The sequence below is a fragment of the Plasmopara halstedii genome, assembly GCF_900000015.1.
Source record: "Plasmopara halstedii genome assembly, contig: Scaffold_3120, whole genome shotgun sequence".
Taxonomy (NCBI): Eukaryota; Oomycota; class Peronosporomycetes; order Peronosporales; family Peronosporaceae; genus Plasmopara; species Plasmopara halstedii.
Genome location: NW_020190023.1, coordinates 1,561,346 through 1,581,363, shown reverse-complemented (window position 1 = coordinate 1,581,363; position 20,018 = coordinate 1,561,346). Strand labels below are relative to the sequence as shown.

Genomic DNA, 20,018 nt, shown 5'->3' with positions numbered 1-20,018 from the left:
TCAAAATGTTCAGTTGCGCGTTTGCGCAATTTTTCCGTATCCCACGGTTATCTATCAACCCACTTGGATGTTGCTTTATCAAAATGTTCAGCTGCGCGTTTGCACAATTTTTCCATATCCCACGGTTATCTATTAACCCACTTGACAATGAACGTGTAGTAATTCTTCTGAATGAAGATCTCAAGTACAGAATACTGTACAAGGCACTTGACACCCCTTTAGACGGTCATTCTGGAAATTTAAGAGTGAACACTATGTACTGGAAGTCCCGCATGTAGCGATGATGTTCGAACGTGCAAAGCGTGTCGGCCAGTACACCCCTCGCTATGTGCGTCGATGACCATGGTCATATTGTCAATTCGGATAGAGTTCTGGTAGTCCGTACGTATGGACTTCGTCTTTGGCCTTACAAACCACATATCCTATAAAACCGAAATTTTGTCTTTGTGGGTCGTCTGGACAAGATGGCATTCAATAACGCCTGCAGGTCGGAGTCTGGTGAGAATACAACCAATCTTGTGCAAAAATATGCACTTGAGTTTGAATGATCCCAAAACAATCGCCACGATAAAGCCATGCGGCAAAATAATTTGCAAATCAACAAATTATTGTAATTTGAAAGAAGTACAACCTGACTATTTTGGGTAATTTACTGCGGAAGCTACAAGAGATCAGGCTATCTCTTGAAACTTAAATAAAATTCAGCAACTTTCGGGTTTTAGCAGACTTATTGAACCTTTCCACAATTCTTCAATCTGCATTAGAGTGCAAAAGGCTGTCAAAAACAAAACAAAAATTAATTTTCTAGCAGCTACCCTCTGCGATCCAGATTTGAGCCCTAAGCGCATCAACTGACTCATCTCAGTATCTGCCACACAATAAGATCCTCGGCGCTTCGCCGTAAACATAAAAGTACACGAAAGCTGGCAGGTCATCCTCCGCCGCCTACGTTTTACGGGAAAGGGAAGGCATAGTTTCATGGTGTGCGAATAGTAGTCTGGTTGGTTCATCAGAGCTGTAATCAAGAACTGGTGAAGTTAAAGGAAACCCATATTGTACAAAATGGTAGTTTGAGGCCCCACTTTGACAAGGCTGTCCTGACGCCTTAACAACTTTGATTGGCGCATCCTCTACTTTTGTCTGCCAAAAAGACGAGGCAGAAATAGGTTGTTGGACACGCTTTCTAATATAGTAAACGGCTTATACTCGCTACAAGTTCGAATTTTGGCTGGCTACTGTGTCAGCAAGCTCAGAGATATAAGATGGCTGTTAACATCAAGAACTTGGGGTGGCGAGCGTCCACATGACGTGTTGTGCACCTAGCAGATTAAACAGTAGACATGTTCAAGTCTGATGTATGCTTCGTTGGAGATGGCTTGGAAGTCGTAAAAGAGGCAAGGCAGTGTGTTTTACCGGTTTAGTGCCCGGATTGGAGGGATTCTTTTTGGCTCTTTCGACAACTTTGGTACCGATTATACGGCTCCTAACTTTACTTATCCACTGCTTTACTAAGCACATTTGGTCCTTTTAAAAAGTGGTCTCCGGAGGAGTCAGAAAATGCCCGAAAAAAATGTAGAGCTCGTTTTCTTATTTCTTTGAGCGGAAACCCATTACGCATAAGTGTGAAGGGCTCAGACGTGGGCAACTCCTGACAAATCGTATCCATATTCACGACGTGATTGAGCTTGCAAATACTATTGGGGAATCTTGCGGTTACGAGTGAGCGTAGCCCGCCGACCAATGCCCACTTCATTAATGACATTTGCGGGGGATGTCGTAGCACCCATACCGACGAGAAGAGTAAGGAGTTCGCTAACTATGCAGAGATGAGGCGGAGCGCAAAAATGCCCTACTTCGTTGAGGTTCTTGTAGATAAAAAATGAATTCGCATTTTTCTCCCAGGCGGAGCGCAAAAATGCCCTACTTCGTTGAGGTTCTTGTAGATAAAAAATGAATTCGCATTTTTCTCCCAGTGTCAGGGAAAAGTACGGGTCGCGATTTAGAGTAAGTACCTCCATTTGCAGCGAATAATCTCTCGATCGCGCTCGAGAATGGAGCGTATGTTGTCAACCGTGACGGTCATTCCTTTCTCAGGTGGCTTGCCAAACATTGGCACCTACTGCAAATTTTGCTAGGAAAAACAGGTACTTGTCGTTGTAATGCTGGGAGTCAATCTCCTGGTGCAGTGGGTGCTCGTGGAGCGTTCGCCGTTATGCAAGCTTTTAAGAAGAAAAATGAGTGTGATCCCAGTGTGGTACAGAGAAGGATGCAATGAGTTTGAATTTTATTATGATGCACGTGCATATCATTCTATTGTCACCATTGTCTCTCAGACGATCGTGATACCACCATAATGATGAACTACCATGATTAGTACTGGTACGGATATGAGTGCAAGTGTCCCGTAAAAAAGATATTTGCATGATACATGGGCCGCTGATCTCATGCTACGCAGCATTACACTGTGGTATATATGAGATAATCATACTACTATTAAAAAGCTAAAATGTAAACAGAAGTCGCTTCCAGATTATAAAGAGCAAATATATACTGATTTTGTTATGTACCGTCCCCGATTCTGACCAGTACGCTATCATCCCGGCTTTGACCGATAAGCTATCCTACCATTCCATTGCACAATATTTAGCTAGCTGACCCCACCTCAAATGATACAATCAGATTTGCTCATAATGTACCATATCGACCTCACATCCGAAAGTCACATGTTGTAGAAATAGGATGTGCTAAGTTACGCAAGAAAATACCACTTTTCATGTGCGTCAATATTTCCACTTCCACCTCAACTCCAATGGCAGATCGTTTATTAACACATGAATACTATAAGTGACGCTGAGATTTGTCCGGGATGAAGAATGACGCTGAACAATCGGGCTGTCACTTCTCGTCCAATTAGCCTGGCAACCACGTTTACCTATCCAGCACCCAAATACGCTCGGCGGTAATCTTTCTAACCTGCTATGGCGTCCGGTCTTCCAGTTTAGCCATCAATTTAACGAAGAGAGCATTTAATCCATCGCCAACGCAAGCCACGAGTTGTCTTGCACTTGACCTACTATCACGAAATTAAATTGTATCGCGTTAATGGCATTGCTATATCTTAAAATTGATTAGAGGGAGTGTAACATAATTGTTTTGATAAATAGAATGATACGTAACCATCTTTAGGATCCTTCATCATTTTCTGGAGTTTCACAATTGCAAATCATAGGCATATCCGGTAGTTTCTCGCTAGCTTTTCAGTTCCGCTCCAGGGCAGACCGTGTGATTCATTCTCCGTGCGCTTGTTAGCGCAGAATCGTAGGTTCGGAGCCTTCTTTGTATGGGGGTAAACAGCAAAGGGGTTGCTGTACTCTTGAAATATGATCCCATTTCAATTTTCGACAATTATAATCTAGCGTGGCGCGCAATTTACTATCATTTGGTATGCTATTCGGGTACGAATGTGTGACAATGAATAATCTGATCGTTTTTGCAACGATGTTGCCGTGCACTTTGCACACAAAAAGCTTCTACTCTCAGAGTCCGCGCTAATAAATGCATAGAAATGGGTTAGTGTGCTTTAATCAGGAGCGGAACCAAGAGTCTCTCAGACAACTATTGCTATTACAGTCATCCGTCGGATAATCATATCCGAGTAACTCATAACCTCGTATAACTAATAAAGAATTGTTCCACCAAGCTCATTTGTATGTAGCCAAGTACTAGCTCATAAATAGTAGTAGCCAATTATGAATTACCCGAGTAATAAGCGCTTTCCCTGACTCGCGTTTTTCGGGTCTTTCTGTCACATTGACAAAATGCGACGTTAGGTACTGTGTTAGTCAACATTTTTTTTACAAACATGGATTTTGTTGAGTGTAGAAGACAATGAAGTGCCAAGCAATCATTTAAACTAATTTGAATCCAGCCACGAGCGGATGGTAGCCTGGACTGTCGCCTTTGTATTGAGAGATTTCTACAGTTCTCGAATGAGCCCGATTACTACTTTATATGTGGTAATTGTCCCATCCAGCAGTGAAGCAGTAATTGCTAGGTTCTTTAGCTTTTTTAAGATTCGTAACTATCTGTTTTATCTTCGTTTTTATGATCGTCGTTCTCCTCTTCTTCTGCCTCCTGGTCCATGGCTATAATCTCGTCATCATTCAGCTCCAAATTGGCTGTGTCGTCCTTCGTCACAGGACTGAACAGCTCTTTAATAGCCATCAGATTATTAAGAAGAAGCCTTTGGATAGCGTCGCACACGTCCATTTCAATGTATTGCTCCTCCAATTTGGGCACCGATATTTGAGGAGGCCCTGCAAAGAGACCAGGGTGGCGAAAACAATTGACCACGGTAGTTACTAACATCTTTCCCAAGCTGCTTTGCTCCATTTCATTGCTATTAGATGATCAATCTATAGATATTGCTTTTATCTCAATCGTCATGATCAACAGCACATTCAAGATGATAACGTCTGTAATGTCGCTTGAATGCGGAGGGTATCCCAGCATCTATGAGCTGGATATTAGGCGTGCAGTTTGGAGGAAGGAAGACCACCTCAACATTGTGATCGTCGACTATGTGAGAAGTGGCGTCATCTAGTATAAGATGGATCCGTCAAGCTTTGACCTAAGAGAATCGTGATTGAATAATTAGGAACGCATCTAAAAACTTTACATGTTGTACCTTCATGTCGTTGTCAAGCCTTTTCAACCACTTCGGGAAGAGAGCGCCCGTCATCCACACTTTTTTTATTGCTGCGATAATAGAAACTCAGTTGCTCTCCTGTCTTATGATTGTAACAGCGAGGCTCAATGGCCTTTACAATGAACAATGACTTGAGCTTCTCTGACCCATCTGCGTTGGCAGCAAAGACAATCGTGATGCGGTTCTATAAGAACGATAGTTTAATCAACCTTTTCATTTAACAGACCATGATTATATGCAAACAAACTTACTTTGTCTTGTCCACGTCCCTTAATGTGCAATGGTCTTTCAATGAAATAATCTTACGAAGACATCAATTAAAAACTCCCATGTTAAGTACGTTGCTAACACTCAAGTACATATATGTGAACTTATCTCTATTGAGATTAATACCAAATATTATAGTATTTTCATGGTGTGGCTAGCAACCCATGCGTACCTCGGACACCTCATAATCTTCATAAATATCGATTTTCAGTTATTCTGAATATTCAATTGCACCGAGTGTAATGTACAGTTATGAGTTAAGGTACAAGTTGCAACTTCATATTTCTGTCAATGATATAATGGATTTCACAACATTTCGTATCTTTCGAGTTAGAGATCCGAACAAATTCATCGGTATCGAATTCCTTTGCAACTCACGTAGCATTCACTTGCCGGTAAGTCAAGTCAATCCCGCATATATGTTGTTCTTTCGCCTGTTGAGGTTGTGATCAGGCGACTGGACTTATCGAAAATTACTGGAGTTCAGTCTGGACTGATCTGATCTGGCGACGGAAGAAGATTTTCGGTAAATGATGGAGACTGTAGCTTATATTATATGCACTTGAACTTGTTACATCAAAGTAGCCAATGTGACTGGATTGTAAAAAAGATTCAGACAATTGTTTCACACATTCTTGATCGAATGATATTAATAACTTGAAGGATGGTCACCATAACGCCGATTTCACTCTAGCATGACACATACAATGGCGTGTGCCGTGAAATTCAAATTATCAACCGCTCTTGGGTAGCATATGCCCGCATTAGGCAACAGCTCATGTAGATTACCCGATTTGTAGAGTTGTCCCCAATCAGTTTTAATGTAGAGTGGTAAAGTGACTTGTTCTAATCTTCCACAAGTTTGTTTGGACGGGATGTTGAAGCTCGTAAGCCAATCAGATGGCAATGGTTCATGGAGCGTTGGTCTGAATCAACATGAAAAATCTCCGCTGGTAGCGTTTCTTTAGATTATCCGTGGTCAACCAGCCCGAGACGCTCGAATAAATACGTCTTTGTCGTCATAGGCTGTCTAGATGCGGAGTATGGCTTGCGTGAGGTGCATCATCATAATTTCATTCGTCAGTGACAAAATAGATGAGATGGTTGCTCAGCCACCGCTCACTAGCCGTTTGTTAGCGCAAAATAGAATTGAGGCTCTGCTGACTCCGTACCGGCTGTAACGCGCGACGAGAAACGCCACATCATAGAAGCCGTAGACCATTCAGTTTCGCTTTTGAGGTCGCACGCGAACGTATCAAACTAATTTCCTTACATGCACAGCGCGGCTTAAACGACAAAAGTAAAGTTAGATATCAACATAATACATGACTGATTTCAACCCGTTAGCTAGGTCGCCTTTGGTTGGAACCCCTCTACCCTTACGATCTGGCTTCGCGAACGGAACGGACGGATCGGACGGATCGGACGGATCGGATGATAGCAGTGTTGACACTATTGGGGAGACAGCGACTATGTGTGTCAAAGAGCGCGAACGTCTTACAACAGTGGCAAAACGGATGACTGAAAGTCTACTGGAAGCCACAGATTTGCTCGGTGGAATTCCGTGGATGCTTGTGCACGAGAAGCACGGGATATCGCTCTTTCGCGCTGACGCTGCGACCAACGTGCCATGCAATGTCCATGCCGTGTGTCGATTTGCCTGTGACATCGAAGACGTTGCTGCATCACTTATCACGCCAACGACGAACTCGTTTAAACGAATGATGACCATGCTTTCATCCGATTTCTTAGATGGCGCTGTGGTGCACACAATCGTTGAGCCCACACCAGCCACGCCCCACCGTCATGTCGCTCTTAAGTGGGCGGCTTTTAAAAGCTCTGGGCCTTTTGCTAAAGACCGCGATTTACTTATGCTTGAATATGTCGACATGATAGAGGATACACAGGGACAGAGGACTGCGTTTCGCATAATGGAATCAATCGACACTCCACCAGGTTTTTCTGATTTTGCCGAGTCTTCAAAGTATACTCGCGATCTCGTACCACTCATTGGATTCATGTATCACTCGACAAAACGCACGGGCGAGCTACGAATGACATATACGTGCAACTTTGACAAGAATGGCGACCTTCCTGCTTGGGTGGCAAATTCGGCCATTCAATCGCATGTAGAAAAGTGTATTAATGGAATCTTGAGATATACGGAAAACTTTCGTTTAGGTCGCGAAGAGATTGTGCTTTCTCAACAAGTTGTTCCAATGGGTGAGCAGGATCATTGCCGAATTTGTTCGAAGAAGTTCTGTGTGCGTCGTCGCCGTTACAATTGTCTTAAATGCGGTGATGTGTGCTGCAGCTCTTGTAGTTCGGTACGCAGTACATACGTACCAGAGATTGGCGAGCGTCAGCTTCGAGTTTGCACAGCATGCGTCATTAAAGCGCGTCAGGCGTTGCGTACCGCTACTAATTGCTTGGATCAGGTAGGCGCTTTGTCAGGCTGCAGTAGTAGCTCAAACCAGGTTCAATCAGACGAGTGCAAATCGCCTCGCATACTTAATCGCGCACAGAGCTTCACGGTGACCAGACCCGAGACGAAGTACGACACTCCAAAGCGTCGATCTTACGACGATCTTCTTGATCCCGTACGCTGCCGACTCATAGAATATAAGACATTTTCATTAGGTACTGACGAGAGACATGGCGCTACTACTGGCTCATTCATCGGTGTGCCTAAGGCTAGCTTCCCAACTCGATCTTTTAGTGATGGTCTTGTTATGCGTAACAAAGCCCTCTTTACGGCTAAACGTCGAGGCAGCCCAGCAGATCTAGCCATTTCGATCGAAGCCTTTCGTTTGCACCAACTGCGTATGGGCAATGCTGAACGCCATCCTGAGAATGATTTGGATGAAAATGGCAATAATACGGACGACGAGTCTTGTACATCGTGCTCTTCCGATTCGCCGACGGACACGATGAAACGACGGTCGCCCACAGTCCCACTTCCTTGTACTGGCCGCTATTGCGCTCAAGCTAATGATGTGAGAGTTCAAGATCCAATGACGAAAAATGGGGAAGACAAGTCTGAATTTGGTGAAGCGATGGCGCGCGCCAAGAACATCATTATTGCAGCTAAATACGCAAACAATCTGGCCCAGGAAGCCCGAAAGATTTCGCATAGCCGTGTAGTAGCACTTCAACAAGAGCACGAGGTCATGGCACCTATGCATCGTAATGATGGCGACCAGAGCAGTAATAACCCTCGTCATAGCCACCATGGAAGTCGTTTTGAATCATCGGCGGGTGTTGGAGCCGTGCTGTTTTCTAAATGACGCTCGCTCGCTGTTCGCTCCAAATAGGTGGAAGAATCATGAAGACAGCAATAAACTTAAGCAAAAAGCACCGTTCGGGCCGATTGTGAGTTAGTAACGTAGAAAATATGCTCGGCTACCAGAGTGTGAATGTGAGTAAGTGTTTGGGCATGTACCCGTGAGTCAGTTCTAACTAGTGAACTTGCACGCTTAAGTATTTTGTCCATCTTAACAAGAAAGTTGAGCTTTTTGGACGTCATTTCGATCAACTTCTTTTGAAACATCATGTTCCTATTAGTGTTTCATAAAGTTGTGATAAGATAAGCAATCTTTTGTGCATTTAATAAACAATTCGCACGCAAGATCGGCAAATCAGATTATACAAAGTTCTATTCGCACAACGTAATAAGAAACATGTGCAAAAGGGGCAGCAAGATTAATAAGCTTGGAAATCATTCGCTCAAATTTTAACATTGAGTCTTCACTTATGTCGGCGTATTCAGAATATATCACATCAGCAGACACGAAGTTGATCTACGTACCCGCTTGCACAACTCAAGGTGATCAAATCCTAGGAACGATAGTAGAGTGATGGTAGCTTTTCACAGAAAAAATGAATCCTGGGGTTGCCGTCACTCTAATTATGCATGTAGTTGTTGGAATTTGAAGTTTTAGTTTTGTTATTCGTGGAAACATCTGCTAAGTGGTGTTCGGGACACAGTGATAGAGTGTGCTGTTTCGCGGCGGAACGCGGTGTTGTCATGAAATTATTTAGCTGAGCGCGGCGGTAAAGTCGGTGTGTTGCTCCTTGGACTATGTTAATTCCGCGTAGCTATCGAGAATCATACCCGCGATACTGTAATGACAAGATTAGGTCAACCAAGTGAGATACCGATAGTCAAGTTACTCTTTTGTGGCTTTTCTTAGCGTGAGCAGCTGCTGCTTTAATTTTACGTTTTCAAATGCCAGTCTCACGCCAGTAGTTGTGCGGAATCAAGTCCTGGATGTTGTAAACATAAATTAGCGGTAACTGAGCATTTGCATAAATGGAGGTTTTTAACCTAAGAGTTCATAATTACATCTGCCAGGCGCGGAAGCGAGGGTCTTACCTTGACACGATATCTAGTAGCTCTGCCATTTTGATGTTTTTAACGTGCATATTGTGGATTAAACTAACACCACCTTTTACTGTCTCTTAGATCAGAAAAAAATATTTTTTATTACGTTCGGCTAATACTCCATGTGTCGGAGTACTAAAGTGCCATGTAAATTTTGAACAATAGTTCCGTGCTGTATATTCTATATAATTGTACTAAAAGTGCTAGGCGCAAGTACATTAGATTAAAGTACTTATTTCGTTACCCTCACATATTGAGATGTGGGCCACACTAATTCTGTATTATCAGGACACTGCGGAAAGTAGCCGTTCCACGTGCAATGGACTCCCACTTTCTTTGCACCGGGAGTCCTTCAAAAACAACGAGCCCGAGCCATCATAGAAGGCGCGATCTTCGCGGCCGACGCACTAAAGAAAACTCACGGTGAAGAGCAGTCGTAGTGACTCAAAAAGTCCTTGTCCAACACATCAGCCCTCACTTGACGGTACACGTCTAATCCTTTTCTCAAAGAGACATCGCACACTGCGTTCAGCCTCCCGCTGAACGAGGCTGTAACTTTGTGACCATTTCCAATTGGTAAAAGAATTGCAACACTCTGCTAAAGACTCATGGTGATGTTCAGTTTGTCGACAGCTAGCAGGACCAGGCTCGAAATGCCCAGCTTGATCTACCCCAAACGCAAGAGTTGCGCTAATTTTTGTCCAAAATCATGTCGTGGTATTAGTCTTAAACTGGCTGAAGACGCTTGCTGCACTGATGTGGAATTCCTATCCATCTTTGCGTGTGAGCCTTCCGCTCACACCAACGACAACAAGAACACGAGAAAGTCGCTTGGTTGCATCCCCTAAACTCAAATTTAATCCCTTTTCGAGATCCATTGGGGCAAAAGAGTTGGGAAGCCCATAATCTTCAAGAGAAATGTACCTTAGGTACTAGAACCTGGGAAAAATGCCGCTGGATACATGACTTAGTTGACTCACCTATAGGGTTGGCGTCGCCTCGCTAATTTTAAGGCAAAAAAATTAATTTCAGCGATGCGGATATCCTTTCAGAGCGTCGTCTCACGCTTGAATTTCAATTCGCCGCACGACGCGGACGTCGAGGTGACAACCCATCACTTCAATTCACAGCTCTGGTCGCCTGTGTATAGTTGTAACAGCTCCAACTAAGGTCATTATCATCGTAAGATCGGTTTCACTCGCTATTGGGAAGCGCATTGCGACGGGCAACCCTGCCTCTTTCGAAAGAAGTTAAAAGACGAGAGAGCGCCAGGTCATAAGAGACCGCGGCACCAGGGATTTTTTACTGAAGTAGAACCACATACTTGACGATTAACAGCGTATCGGCTCTATTAGCTCTGGCATACACGTCGGTCTACAAACCATTCTACGCCAATGTAGGTTGCGTGTTGATCATCTAGCGGCGCCGGTATAGGTCCACCCTCCTGTGGCTAGCTTTTTGATCTCCCTTGCTTGTAGTGGCTCATTAAACGTTGACGCTTACCATGAGTCTCGACGTACACCCGAAAGAAACGAGTCAGATCTCCTAGTCACTCAATAAGCTTCGTCATCGCACTGGATACCCCTGGCGGAAGAGAAGTGAAGAGAAGAGAAGACTCATCGAGATGAGATTACAGAATTCGCTTTGAATTGTAGCCGGACTGATTATACAAAGGCGAATTTGATAGATAGCCACTCATTAACTAAAGCCAAAGCAACTTTGTGGCCGTAGCAAAGTTACCCGGGGATTTGCTAAATCATTAATGTAAATAGGATAAATTCTGTAGCAGCATTTACTACGTTATCCAGCGCCAAACATTGAGTGAGAGCCACTGTGGTCTTCAGCGCATGAGCTTTAGAGAAATCTTTCACAGCGCGATTTGCAGGTGACCCTATGTTTGCAGATGATTAACACCTTGAACAATCTTTGCCAATCTCAATCTAGTTAAATGGCTACCGGTAAGCTGTGTCGGCAAAACGCGTCATCGAGGAGCAGGTTGGCTGTATTCTCATCAGTCACATCATCACTGACAGCAGCGAGATGATCTATCTTGCTCAAACGGTTCATAAAGACCACGATATTGTTCGTACCATACGCGTCTTTTGGGAGGCCAAAACTATAGTCCATACTGATGAAGTGCTGACACTCTACCGGGACCGGTAAACTAGCCAAAAGGGTGGCGCCGTATGCGACGGAGGTTTAGACTGCCGCCATGTTTCACACGTGGGCCTACTTGTTTACCTACTTATACATATGGATATAGCGCTCATCGAGCAGGGCGGTTTGTTCTTTCGAGTTGTTGGCCACCTTGAGGGGCTTCATGTGCCTCGCTCTATATTCTGTACTTATTGTCCCCATCCTGAAGCATCAGTACACCCAGAGTGTCGAGTGGGTCTGTGCTGTACTACAGTAAGCCTTAGAATGAGGCAAAGCAGTGCAAGAGTGCACATGCGCTCTTCGGTATGAGCAATATCTATATTTTTACACTTCACCCTTCACCGAATCAGTTACACATTGCGTCTAACCCTACACTTTACTTATCGTCTTATTGATTGGTGACATCATCATTGTGCGATTTGACAAGTAATAGTCAAAGCGACGCAAAGCGCGCCCGCCATCATATCAAGTCTAATCGGCTTACTTCTTACCTCAAATATATTTTCGGTATACGGTAAACATCTTGTGATTTTCTGTCAGTGATGTAGTGACAACGACGCCGTGCGCGACGATGCATGATCTGAACCTTTCTGAACCTGACCAGGGCATACTCCATTGCAGGTAGCTCTTTTTCATGAACTGAGCAGCTCTACTTAGCAGACTTTAGCGGCAAGACTTGAATTCGACCAAGTAGTCATGCTCATAGGCGTTTGCTTGAAGCAAAGCGCCGCCTATTGCAGAGGCGATATAGACAAAGTGGAATAGCCAAACTGGCTTGGAAGAACCAGGTTATGACACGAATGAAAATTCTATATCATATACAAAAGGTTGCCCCTTCCGCCGCACTTCAGCATCATTTTTAGAGATTTGTGAGGGGGTCGCGAAATTGTATACTTTGCAAAGTGCTTGTGCCAAACTTTGGCCAAGCTAAACCGTTATTTTAGGGAATGGGCAAAGCTCATCTACGGTGGCCTATATCTGTGCAGAATATGCCCGGAGACCCTGCTCTGCTTTCGAATGAGACAACGCGAAATTATATCAGAGACACACCTAATTTATATTGATGCATACACTCGAGCACCGCTCGCAAGTGTTCAATTTAGTTTTTTACATCTATCTTCCCGCGCACAGTGCGACTGTGGATGAATGTATCGCTGAAAAAGGTTTCTGCATTACCATGGCGTCCCATGGACAGTGATATCACCAAAGGGTTGGACGCGCAGGTGCATTAAACAATTATCGTCGCAATACCAACCACTCCCAGAGCATCCCGCTCAATGTACTCATCGCAGTGAGAGGAATATTGCTGTCGCGCATCAGATAATAGCTCAAGGCGCTGAGCAAAGTGCAGCCAGCGAAAATGCTCTGGGGTACATCCTTTCTGGGAATCGGTATTGGCACCAAAATCGTAACGGGTGTTTAGTTTGATATAAGCATGCAAATTTCTCCACTTGCCGACAGCTCAAAGACATAAGGTTGGCGCATGCGTGTGAGCATTCACTTTCTCGCTCCGCTTCTTGCAACGTATGGAAGAAAGCGTTAATGACATCACATTGTTCTCTTACGAAGGACGACCGTCGTGTGGCGCAATATCTGGTTTCTAGAATCAAATCAAAATCATGAAGCATTCCTTATCCAGGAGTAAGACAAGTGGTGAATCTCTCGTTGTCATGTCATCATATTATGTTGACCAAAAAACAGAAAAGAGTGCGGTATCCTTGGGATAACTTCTCGTACTCAGTGCTTTGCGAGGTCCTCAGTGACAGAGTTATCCATGACGAGTGACAAACTGAGCTTCCTTCTGGCACCAATCGTACCTGTTTTGGTTACCGTACCAGTTTAGTAACCTCACCGCCTTGTGGTTTCGTGCACATATCCCCAAAGAAAAATTCTGTCAGCTCGAAAATAACTTCTGCTGGACTCTACGAGGGATCACTTGCAACCGCTTGAACAACTCCAGTCACTCCGTTCACAATTGATTATCTTTATTGTCACTTAACCGTGTAGTCTTACTACTTCGCACAATGGTACCACCACCCGGTATTACTGACTCAGCTGTACCGTCACGTGTACCGTCACGTCGTGACAAGTATGAATCATTCATCCTGAATTTAGGGACTGGCCCTTCTACTCGCAGCTTATAGTTGCCCTGAAAATCTACCAGTTCTCGCATGAGCGACACTCAATTTCTTCCATTTTCCAGCAGACTAGGTATAGGAGGCAACTGCCCACAGCTGATCGTTACTAACTCGCCAGAGAAACACTTCGGGGCCACGACGTACATTTGTCCGTTCCTGTCTCATCAGAAATCCAATCCGACACCGCGATATGAGATCGCTCTTTTCTCCCTTGCCCTGAGATCGCGGCTCGCTGTCGCTTCTGTCTTTCAATCTCCGCTCGAGTCATCTAGCTTTCACTAGATTTCACTGCTGCTATCATTTTCAGACAGTCTAAAAGCTTGTATGGAAGATACCGCAGCTTTGTGTCTACCTAATAATCTTTGCTTCCTGGTACGTAAGCTAAATAATTAGCCAAAATCGAACCACGTGTGTCGCATAGCTTTTCCAACTTTCAACTGACTTATGGCTTGTGCTCTATCCACGAATGCCTAGAGTGTGATTGTTGCTTTATTTCTGTATAGAATTAGACAACGTGATACGCTGTCAAAGTCCTCAAAATCCATCAAAAAAATGACAGAACGCTCGTCACATAAACCAGTCCGCGAAACACTGATATCGTATATGTATCGACCGAGGATATTCGATGACTCTGTGTACTGTCTCCTGTATTCGCCAGTCGAGCATCGTATGTAATTGCAACGCCTCTGAGCTATCAGAACTTTGAACGCTGATATCAAAAATCGAGAAGTTCGGGCTGTGGGCGCATCTTCTACTGTCTCTCAGCAAAAGTTGCCCCTTTGAGGGTTGACTTTTATAAGGTACAATAGCAACCTTTTAAGGATGCCTTGCGCCGACTAACCTGACGTTTTCACGCTAACGTTTCGCCGTCCGCCTCTGTGTGGGAGCTCAACCGTTCAAGCCTCTTTGTCGATGGCGATGGGAGCACACAATGCGCAAATGCTTTTACTGCATGGATGAAACGTCTGGTAGTCTCACGGAGCTGCTCAACAGCAAGAAGGTCATTTTCTAGTTTTATAACATGGTTGAGGTCCATCACTCTGGCGACCTCATAAAGATCAACTTCCCGCACCCCCTTTTGGCTTTGCCCGCACAGAAGCTATACTCCATGTCACAAAAGACGCCCCCGCTTCCTTGAAACTTGTAAACGCGAAGGGTCTCGGTGTGTGTCATTTCTAAATATGGCCAGTCATTGCGGTGATAGTTTTCTTAATACTGCGCATAATTTGCTAACTTTCGTCTTCTTTGACAGATGGTCAAGACATTCGAACTCATTTTATGAGCCTGATTTGGCTGTGCGATATCTGTCGCTTTGAATAGTCCCACGTTGAAAGCGCCTCATTTACCAGGGTATTGTAGATAGTGTTTATTCTTGCCGCAGTCTCCTAGCTTTGCGATGCAAATACGACATGATGCCGCTCTGTTCGGAGCATGGTCTGATCCAAATTTTCTCCGCTCCGGTCGTCAAAGATACGGATTGCTTATCATCAGCGGCCATATGGTGGGTACCGTCTCTTTTCTCACAGGTGCCGCTCGGCATCAGTAGCGCATTCTCAAGCTGATGGGCGTTTCCAGAAGCGCGATTACTTCCATTCGATCATTTGACCGTGGTCTCATCTCAACAAATGATATACCAAAGCTTGGTGAGCTGGTCTTTTGATTTCGGATGCAGGATCTCGAGCATTTCATGTGGAAAATACAATTCTTTCTCGACTCAGTCGTAAAATCCAGTTCTAGTTATTCAGTTCAACGGGCGTGCAATGCAGTATGCACAGATAAAGCTTTGAATTCAAAATCTTTGTTAATAGACGCGCAGAAGGCAGGAGCAAAACGGAGAGATTCAACCGTCAATGGTTTACGTGAGCTTTGATACTTCAAGAGCGGATTCATTAAGAACTAATGTAATTTACTGTAGCTATAAGCGCTCAATATTTCGTTTAAAACTGCATTCTCTTTTGACTTGAGGCTAGCAGTCCACGTGTGTCGTGAACCCCTCCTATTCGGAGTTCCATCATATCGAAAATACTGATACTTTGCTACACTAAAATGCAATGTCAAGTAATTGTACCGTTTTGTATCTAACTTAGCTGCGCCAAGGATATAAGTAAACAGGGATAGAAAAACTATCCCGGTACAGACCCCTCCGATTTGAGGGGCAACCATCTAAAAAGACAACTCTCTAGTCATTCAGCAGAAGGATAATTTGCACCCATATGGCGCTCGCTTAGAAGCAGCCGTAGGAGTGGGTTCTTCGTTTTAACAAACATTTCGATAGCATCGTCACCAACGCTATTTTCTCGCTGACAGCCGTGATGTTGTCGTCCTTATCGATGTTAAGAAGCACATTGAACCCTAGAATTCGGACAAGACACGTTTGCCAATGCCTACGAGTAGATTGTGGCTAGTCTAAAATTGCAAAATGAAATGCACGTAATATTACTTACTCCTGTGCAAGGCAGTTAATCCTGGTACGTCCCACCACTGTTCATCGTGATGTTGCGCGGTGTGCCATGGCTTTCCACCTCAAGCTGAGCAGCAGCGTCGTAACCTCGCACATCCTCGATATCAGTCTGCGAGATCAAAGCAGTATAAAACAATATCGGGTGCTCTTGCGCTTGTCATCATCTATATTCCAGGCGCAATATATGCGGTTTTACAGTCATATTTTTGGAGCTATAAGCTGAACCATTAACTCCATTATTTTCTCATGGTTTGTGACCGATATTCAAATGTCAAAATTATCGTAATGAACAATGCTACATGAAAATTTAAGCCTTTCAAGAGGTGTGGTCATATCCAAATCATAGAGAATAAGACCGGAAACGTGCTGGTGACTCGAGGACGGTCAAAGAAGTCTAGAAAATCTTGTGATAGAAGAATGTGCCAGAGAATGCAAAAGGGTGCTGACTGACAGAATTGCGAACGTGAGTAAACTGGTAGACTTTGTATCCTCCGCGTGCGAGATTGAATATCTCAAAAGAACATGTAGACATGTTGCTAGCTCAACATGCTCTCAGCTAAAGCATCAAGCCTTTCCGCATTTGTTGCAAACAGCTTTTATGTACCCATGAAAGAATGGACAAGAAGTACATCGAGAAGTCAGTCTCTCATTCTTATAAACAAATTTTATCGAGCGTTGGGACTTATCCTTACGAATGCGTGCAGCGATATACATGACGACGAGATCACCGAGGTGGTGTAGATATTCCCAGAAGAGGAGCTGATCGTATTCTAGGTCATGGGTGGGTTTACAAAAGCGCTCGATGCAGCTTTCAACTGTAAAGGATGCACTCGTCGTGAATGAACACATATTAATTCCAACTACAAGACTGTTTCATTCTGAGCAGAGCACGTATTTTCGTTGCTTTGCAATTTTGCGAGTTGTGCTTGAGTGTATGCATTTTGATAAGCTGTAGTACAAGTATGTCATAGAAAAAGAAAATGGCTGAAAAAATGAAATATAAGAATAGGGCTATCAAAATCACTTTTTTGATATTCTCACTTGAAATGCGTAGTCCTCATGCAAACGTTGTGACGATAAGATTGCGCGATCACGAAGGTAACCTGGCTTTGTCAACAACACACGGCGATATGCCGGTGTGTAACGGTTGCTCGCTTATCTTTTTAATAGAATATTATATGATTTTGGGAAGGCGGCTCTTCATGCTGTTGAACAAAGCCGCTCGTGTGCTCCTATTCTGACATTCTTGGGCCGAACAAGCCATTTCAAGTTGTCTGTGGTGCTTTGGTCGCTACCAAAGGTTCAACGTTTGTCAAGCTGATGCTAATATGATGCAATAAACGCGCTTCTCTTTAATTTTGCATGCTTTCAGTGGTCTAAAACTTATCCCGTTCATGCAAATAGCAAAGTATACTTTCGTGAAGTTCAGGGTACATCTGCTCCGCTCGAATCCATTTGTGATTTATACGTCTTCATACCTCTCGATAAACAGTTAGTGTGATCAACTTAAAATGTTGGTCAACGCGCTCTCTTGCCGCCCAACCTCGTGTCATCGCAACGTTGCAATCTGTACAGTGTATCTTCACAGATAATTTGTGTTATGCTATTGGCAGCATCGGGAGTCAAACTGTTTTCGGTCTCCAAAATCACGTGACCCAACCGGCTGCAAGCGCGTTTACTCTGCTGATCCTAATTTTAGACTTGGTTGTATTTTCGGCCTTCTTACAAGTTTGAAACTTGGCCGGAAGATTCTACAGCAGGTATATAGTATGACTGAATATAGTAAGATTAAAGATAAAAATGAAAGCTTGGTAAGATGTTGCCGCACAAAGTCAAGCCACAAGCTACAAACTAATCGAACGCTATTTTACCGAAACTGGTTTGAGGGGCCTCATGGCGGGCAAAGCGACAAAATTTTTGCACCCATTGCTCGAAATAAGTCAGAAACTCTGGTCACAGTCACCAGGCCACATGTAAACTTTTGTAATGATATTCTCCAAAGTGCTGTAAATCAAGTATAAGCGGTGATCTTCGTGGTGTGTGACATCGACCTCATTTTATCCCTATAGCAAATCTGACCGCTACACACTTCTGGAGCCGAAAACGCAAAGCGCACCGCATTTAAGGATGAGCGTGGAGGTTGTGTACGTTCAGGTGTTTGAAGTTTTGACTTGATGGGGAGGGAAAGGGTCGTGTAATCGTGGAGATGACGTAGGTGGTTCGTCGGAACTTGGGGATCACTTTAATTGTCTTCTATGAAAGTACCGGGCTTTTCAATCCGATTTCGACATTCTTACGACTTTTGTTGCCAGGGTTGCGACGTTCTCGGCGGATTGTCAAGTCATTCGCTTAACAAATTTGTTGAGGAAAATTTCCCAACCAGATTAACCTCTTGGCAAAGGGGTAGTAACGGGGGGGAATCTTAAGTTTTGTAATCGGAGATTAGCGTGAGCCTTAAGTTACCCTAATGAATAAACACGGTAACGGAATATGATTTTGCACAAGGTTCGAAATCAACGTAATGGTGCTATGATAACGGAGACACGCTAGCTGAAGCCTTACGCATAAATCTGGCTTTAAATTTTAAGAGGGTGAGCTTGTAAAGTATATTTAGGATGCGGAGCCACGATTCTCTCAGTAAACTCAATCTTATAACTGCTTAAGCTTTAGAGGGTATATATAGATCGAAGCGAATCTAGCTAAATTCGATCGCAGATGTATGCATCTATCATATACGACAAAGTATAAAGTAATATATTTTGTGCGGCAAGCCGTCAGCATATTATACAGACCTCTCCTTTTGAAATGCCAAAAAACAATAACGTTCTTAGTAGCACTGTTTATATAGGCTAATGCGGTGGTCGTGCAAGCTGAGTCGTTGTACCTCGGACTTAAAATGAAATCAAAGTACCACGGAAAAGTGCGATAGTGAAGTATCACGATTAGGAGTGGTGACACTCCGCAAAAGCGAGGTTTGTGGAAATACTGGTAGGATTCCATGCGCACTAATTAGGGTTATGCCATCATCGACAAAAGTATCCAAGTCAAAAAGAGTCTTGATTTATGATCCTAGGGACGATCGGAGTACCCATCTTTTGTACGAGTTGCACAGCATTCTCTTTGCTTTCAGTAGCGTTTGTTCTCACACTGATGACTCAGTCTGTGTATCTTCTAGCGTGAAGTGTCAACGAATCAAAGCCCGAGACGACATCGCATGCGATAAAACTTCTATTTCTAGTTGGGATAGTCAAAGCGGAAGCGCAAAGAACGAGCCAAGGTCCGTAAGTGGTTACCGCTCTTCGGAGCTACAAAACTGCACCTCTAGATGAGTCTCAAGCAGACAACAATAGACACTCTATCAGTTTTTATAAAGTTTATTAGGGCAAATCCACTCGCGTTATGCGCTAAAACCTGAACAAATGGGCAGAGAATCCTCGCTGGGTACACGCTCGACCCTGCTCCAACCCGCGTCTTGCGCATGAGTGGGTATAGACATGTGACAGTAATCAAGACATTTTCTTCGTGAATGTTAGTCAAGCGACGAGTCCGAAACATCAAACAGGCTTACTGCTTGCAGTCAAAACTCATCAAATTTGTAGAAGCTTCGAACGTTGCTTTGATTACACAATAGATCTTTTGATCTGAAAATAATTGTTGTGTGTGGGATGCGAAGGAAAAAATAAGCGTGCCAGAATATATAGAACTCAGCTGGACTTTGTATGACTTTAGTTATATCTTGGATGCAAAGCAGTGTCAGTGTAACGGGGTTACACATATCCTGGAACCAGGGGTGTGTCTCACACCAGATAGGCATGGTGTGACCACACCCAAACAAGAATTCGGTACGGGGCTGGATAGCCAGGAGTTATACATGTATTTCAATTTTACTATACATATTTGGGC

At 43.8% G+C, this 20,018-nt stretch overlaps 5 protein-coding genes across 5 annotated transcripts; 3 read left to right on the top strand and 2 right to left on the bottom strand.

Annotated features, from left to right (window-relative positions):
* Nucleotides 1-1,489: 1,489 nt before the first annotated feature.
* On the bottom strand, nt 1,490-1,787 carry PHALS_07865 (uncharacterized protein; the record flags this gene model as incomplete). Its single annotated transcript, XM_024721407.1, has 2 exons — nt 1,490-1,648; nt 1,749-1,787. 2 exons carry the CDS (start codon nt 1,785-1,787, stop codon nt 1,490-1,492), a joined length of 198 nt encoding a protein of 65 aa, XP_024586509.1.
* A 2,281-nt stretch (nt 1,788-4,068) lies between these two features.
* Nucleotides 4,069-4,392, bottom strand: PHALS_07864 (uncharacterized protein; the record flags this gene model as incomplete). The annotated part of the gene is made up of 1 exon (XM_024721406.1): nt 4,069-4,392. The coding sequence occupies one exon, from the start codon at nt 4,390-4,392 to the stop codon at nt 4,069-4,071; it is 324 nt and encodes a 107-aa protein (XP_024586508.1).
* Nucleotides 4,393-6,300: 1,908 nt separating this feature from the next.
* Nucleotides 6,301-8,262, top strand: PHALS_07863 (sporangia induced hypothetical protein; the record flags this gene model as incomplete). Its single annotated transcript, XM_024721405.1, has 1 exon — nt 6,301-8,262. The coding sequence occupies one exon, from the start codon at nt 6,301-6,303 to the stop codon at nt 8,260-8,262; it is 1,962 nt and encodes a 653-aa protein (XP_024586507.1).
* Nucleotides 8,263-17,161: 8,899 nt separating this feature from the next.
* On the top strand, nt 17,162-17,436 carry PHALS_07862 (uncharacterized protein; the record flags this gene model as incomplete). The annotated part of the gene is made up of 2 exons (XM_024721404.1): nt 17,162-17,251; nt 17,308-17,436. The coding sequence occupies 2 exons, from the start codon at nt 17,162-17,164 to the stop codon at nt 17,434-17,436; spliced, it is 219 nt and encodes a 72-aa protein (XP_024586506.1).
* Nucleotides 17,437-18,242: 806 nt separating this feature from the next.
* On the top strand, nt 18,243-18,468 carry PHALS_07861 (uncharacterized protein; the record flags this gene model as incomplete). Its single annotated transcript, XM_024721403.1, has 2 exons — nt 18,243-18,269; nt 18,331-18,468. The coding sequence occupies 2 exons, from the start codon at nt 18,243-18,245 to the stop codon at nt 18,466-18,468; spliced, it is 165 nt and encodes a 54-aa protein (XP_024586505.1).
* Nucleotides 18,469-20,018: the final 1,550 nt, after the last annotated feature.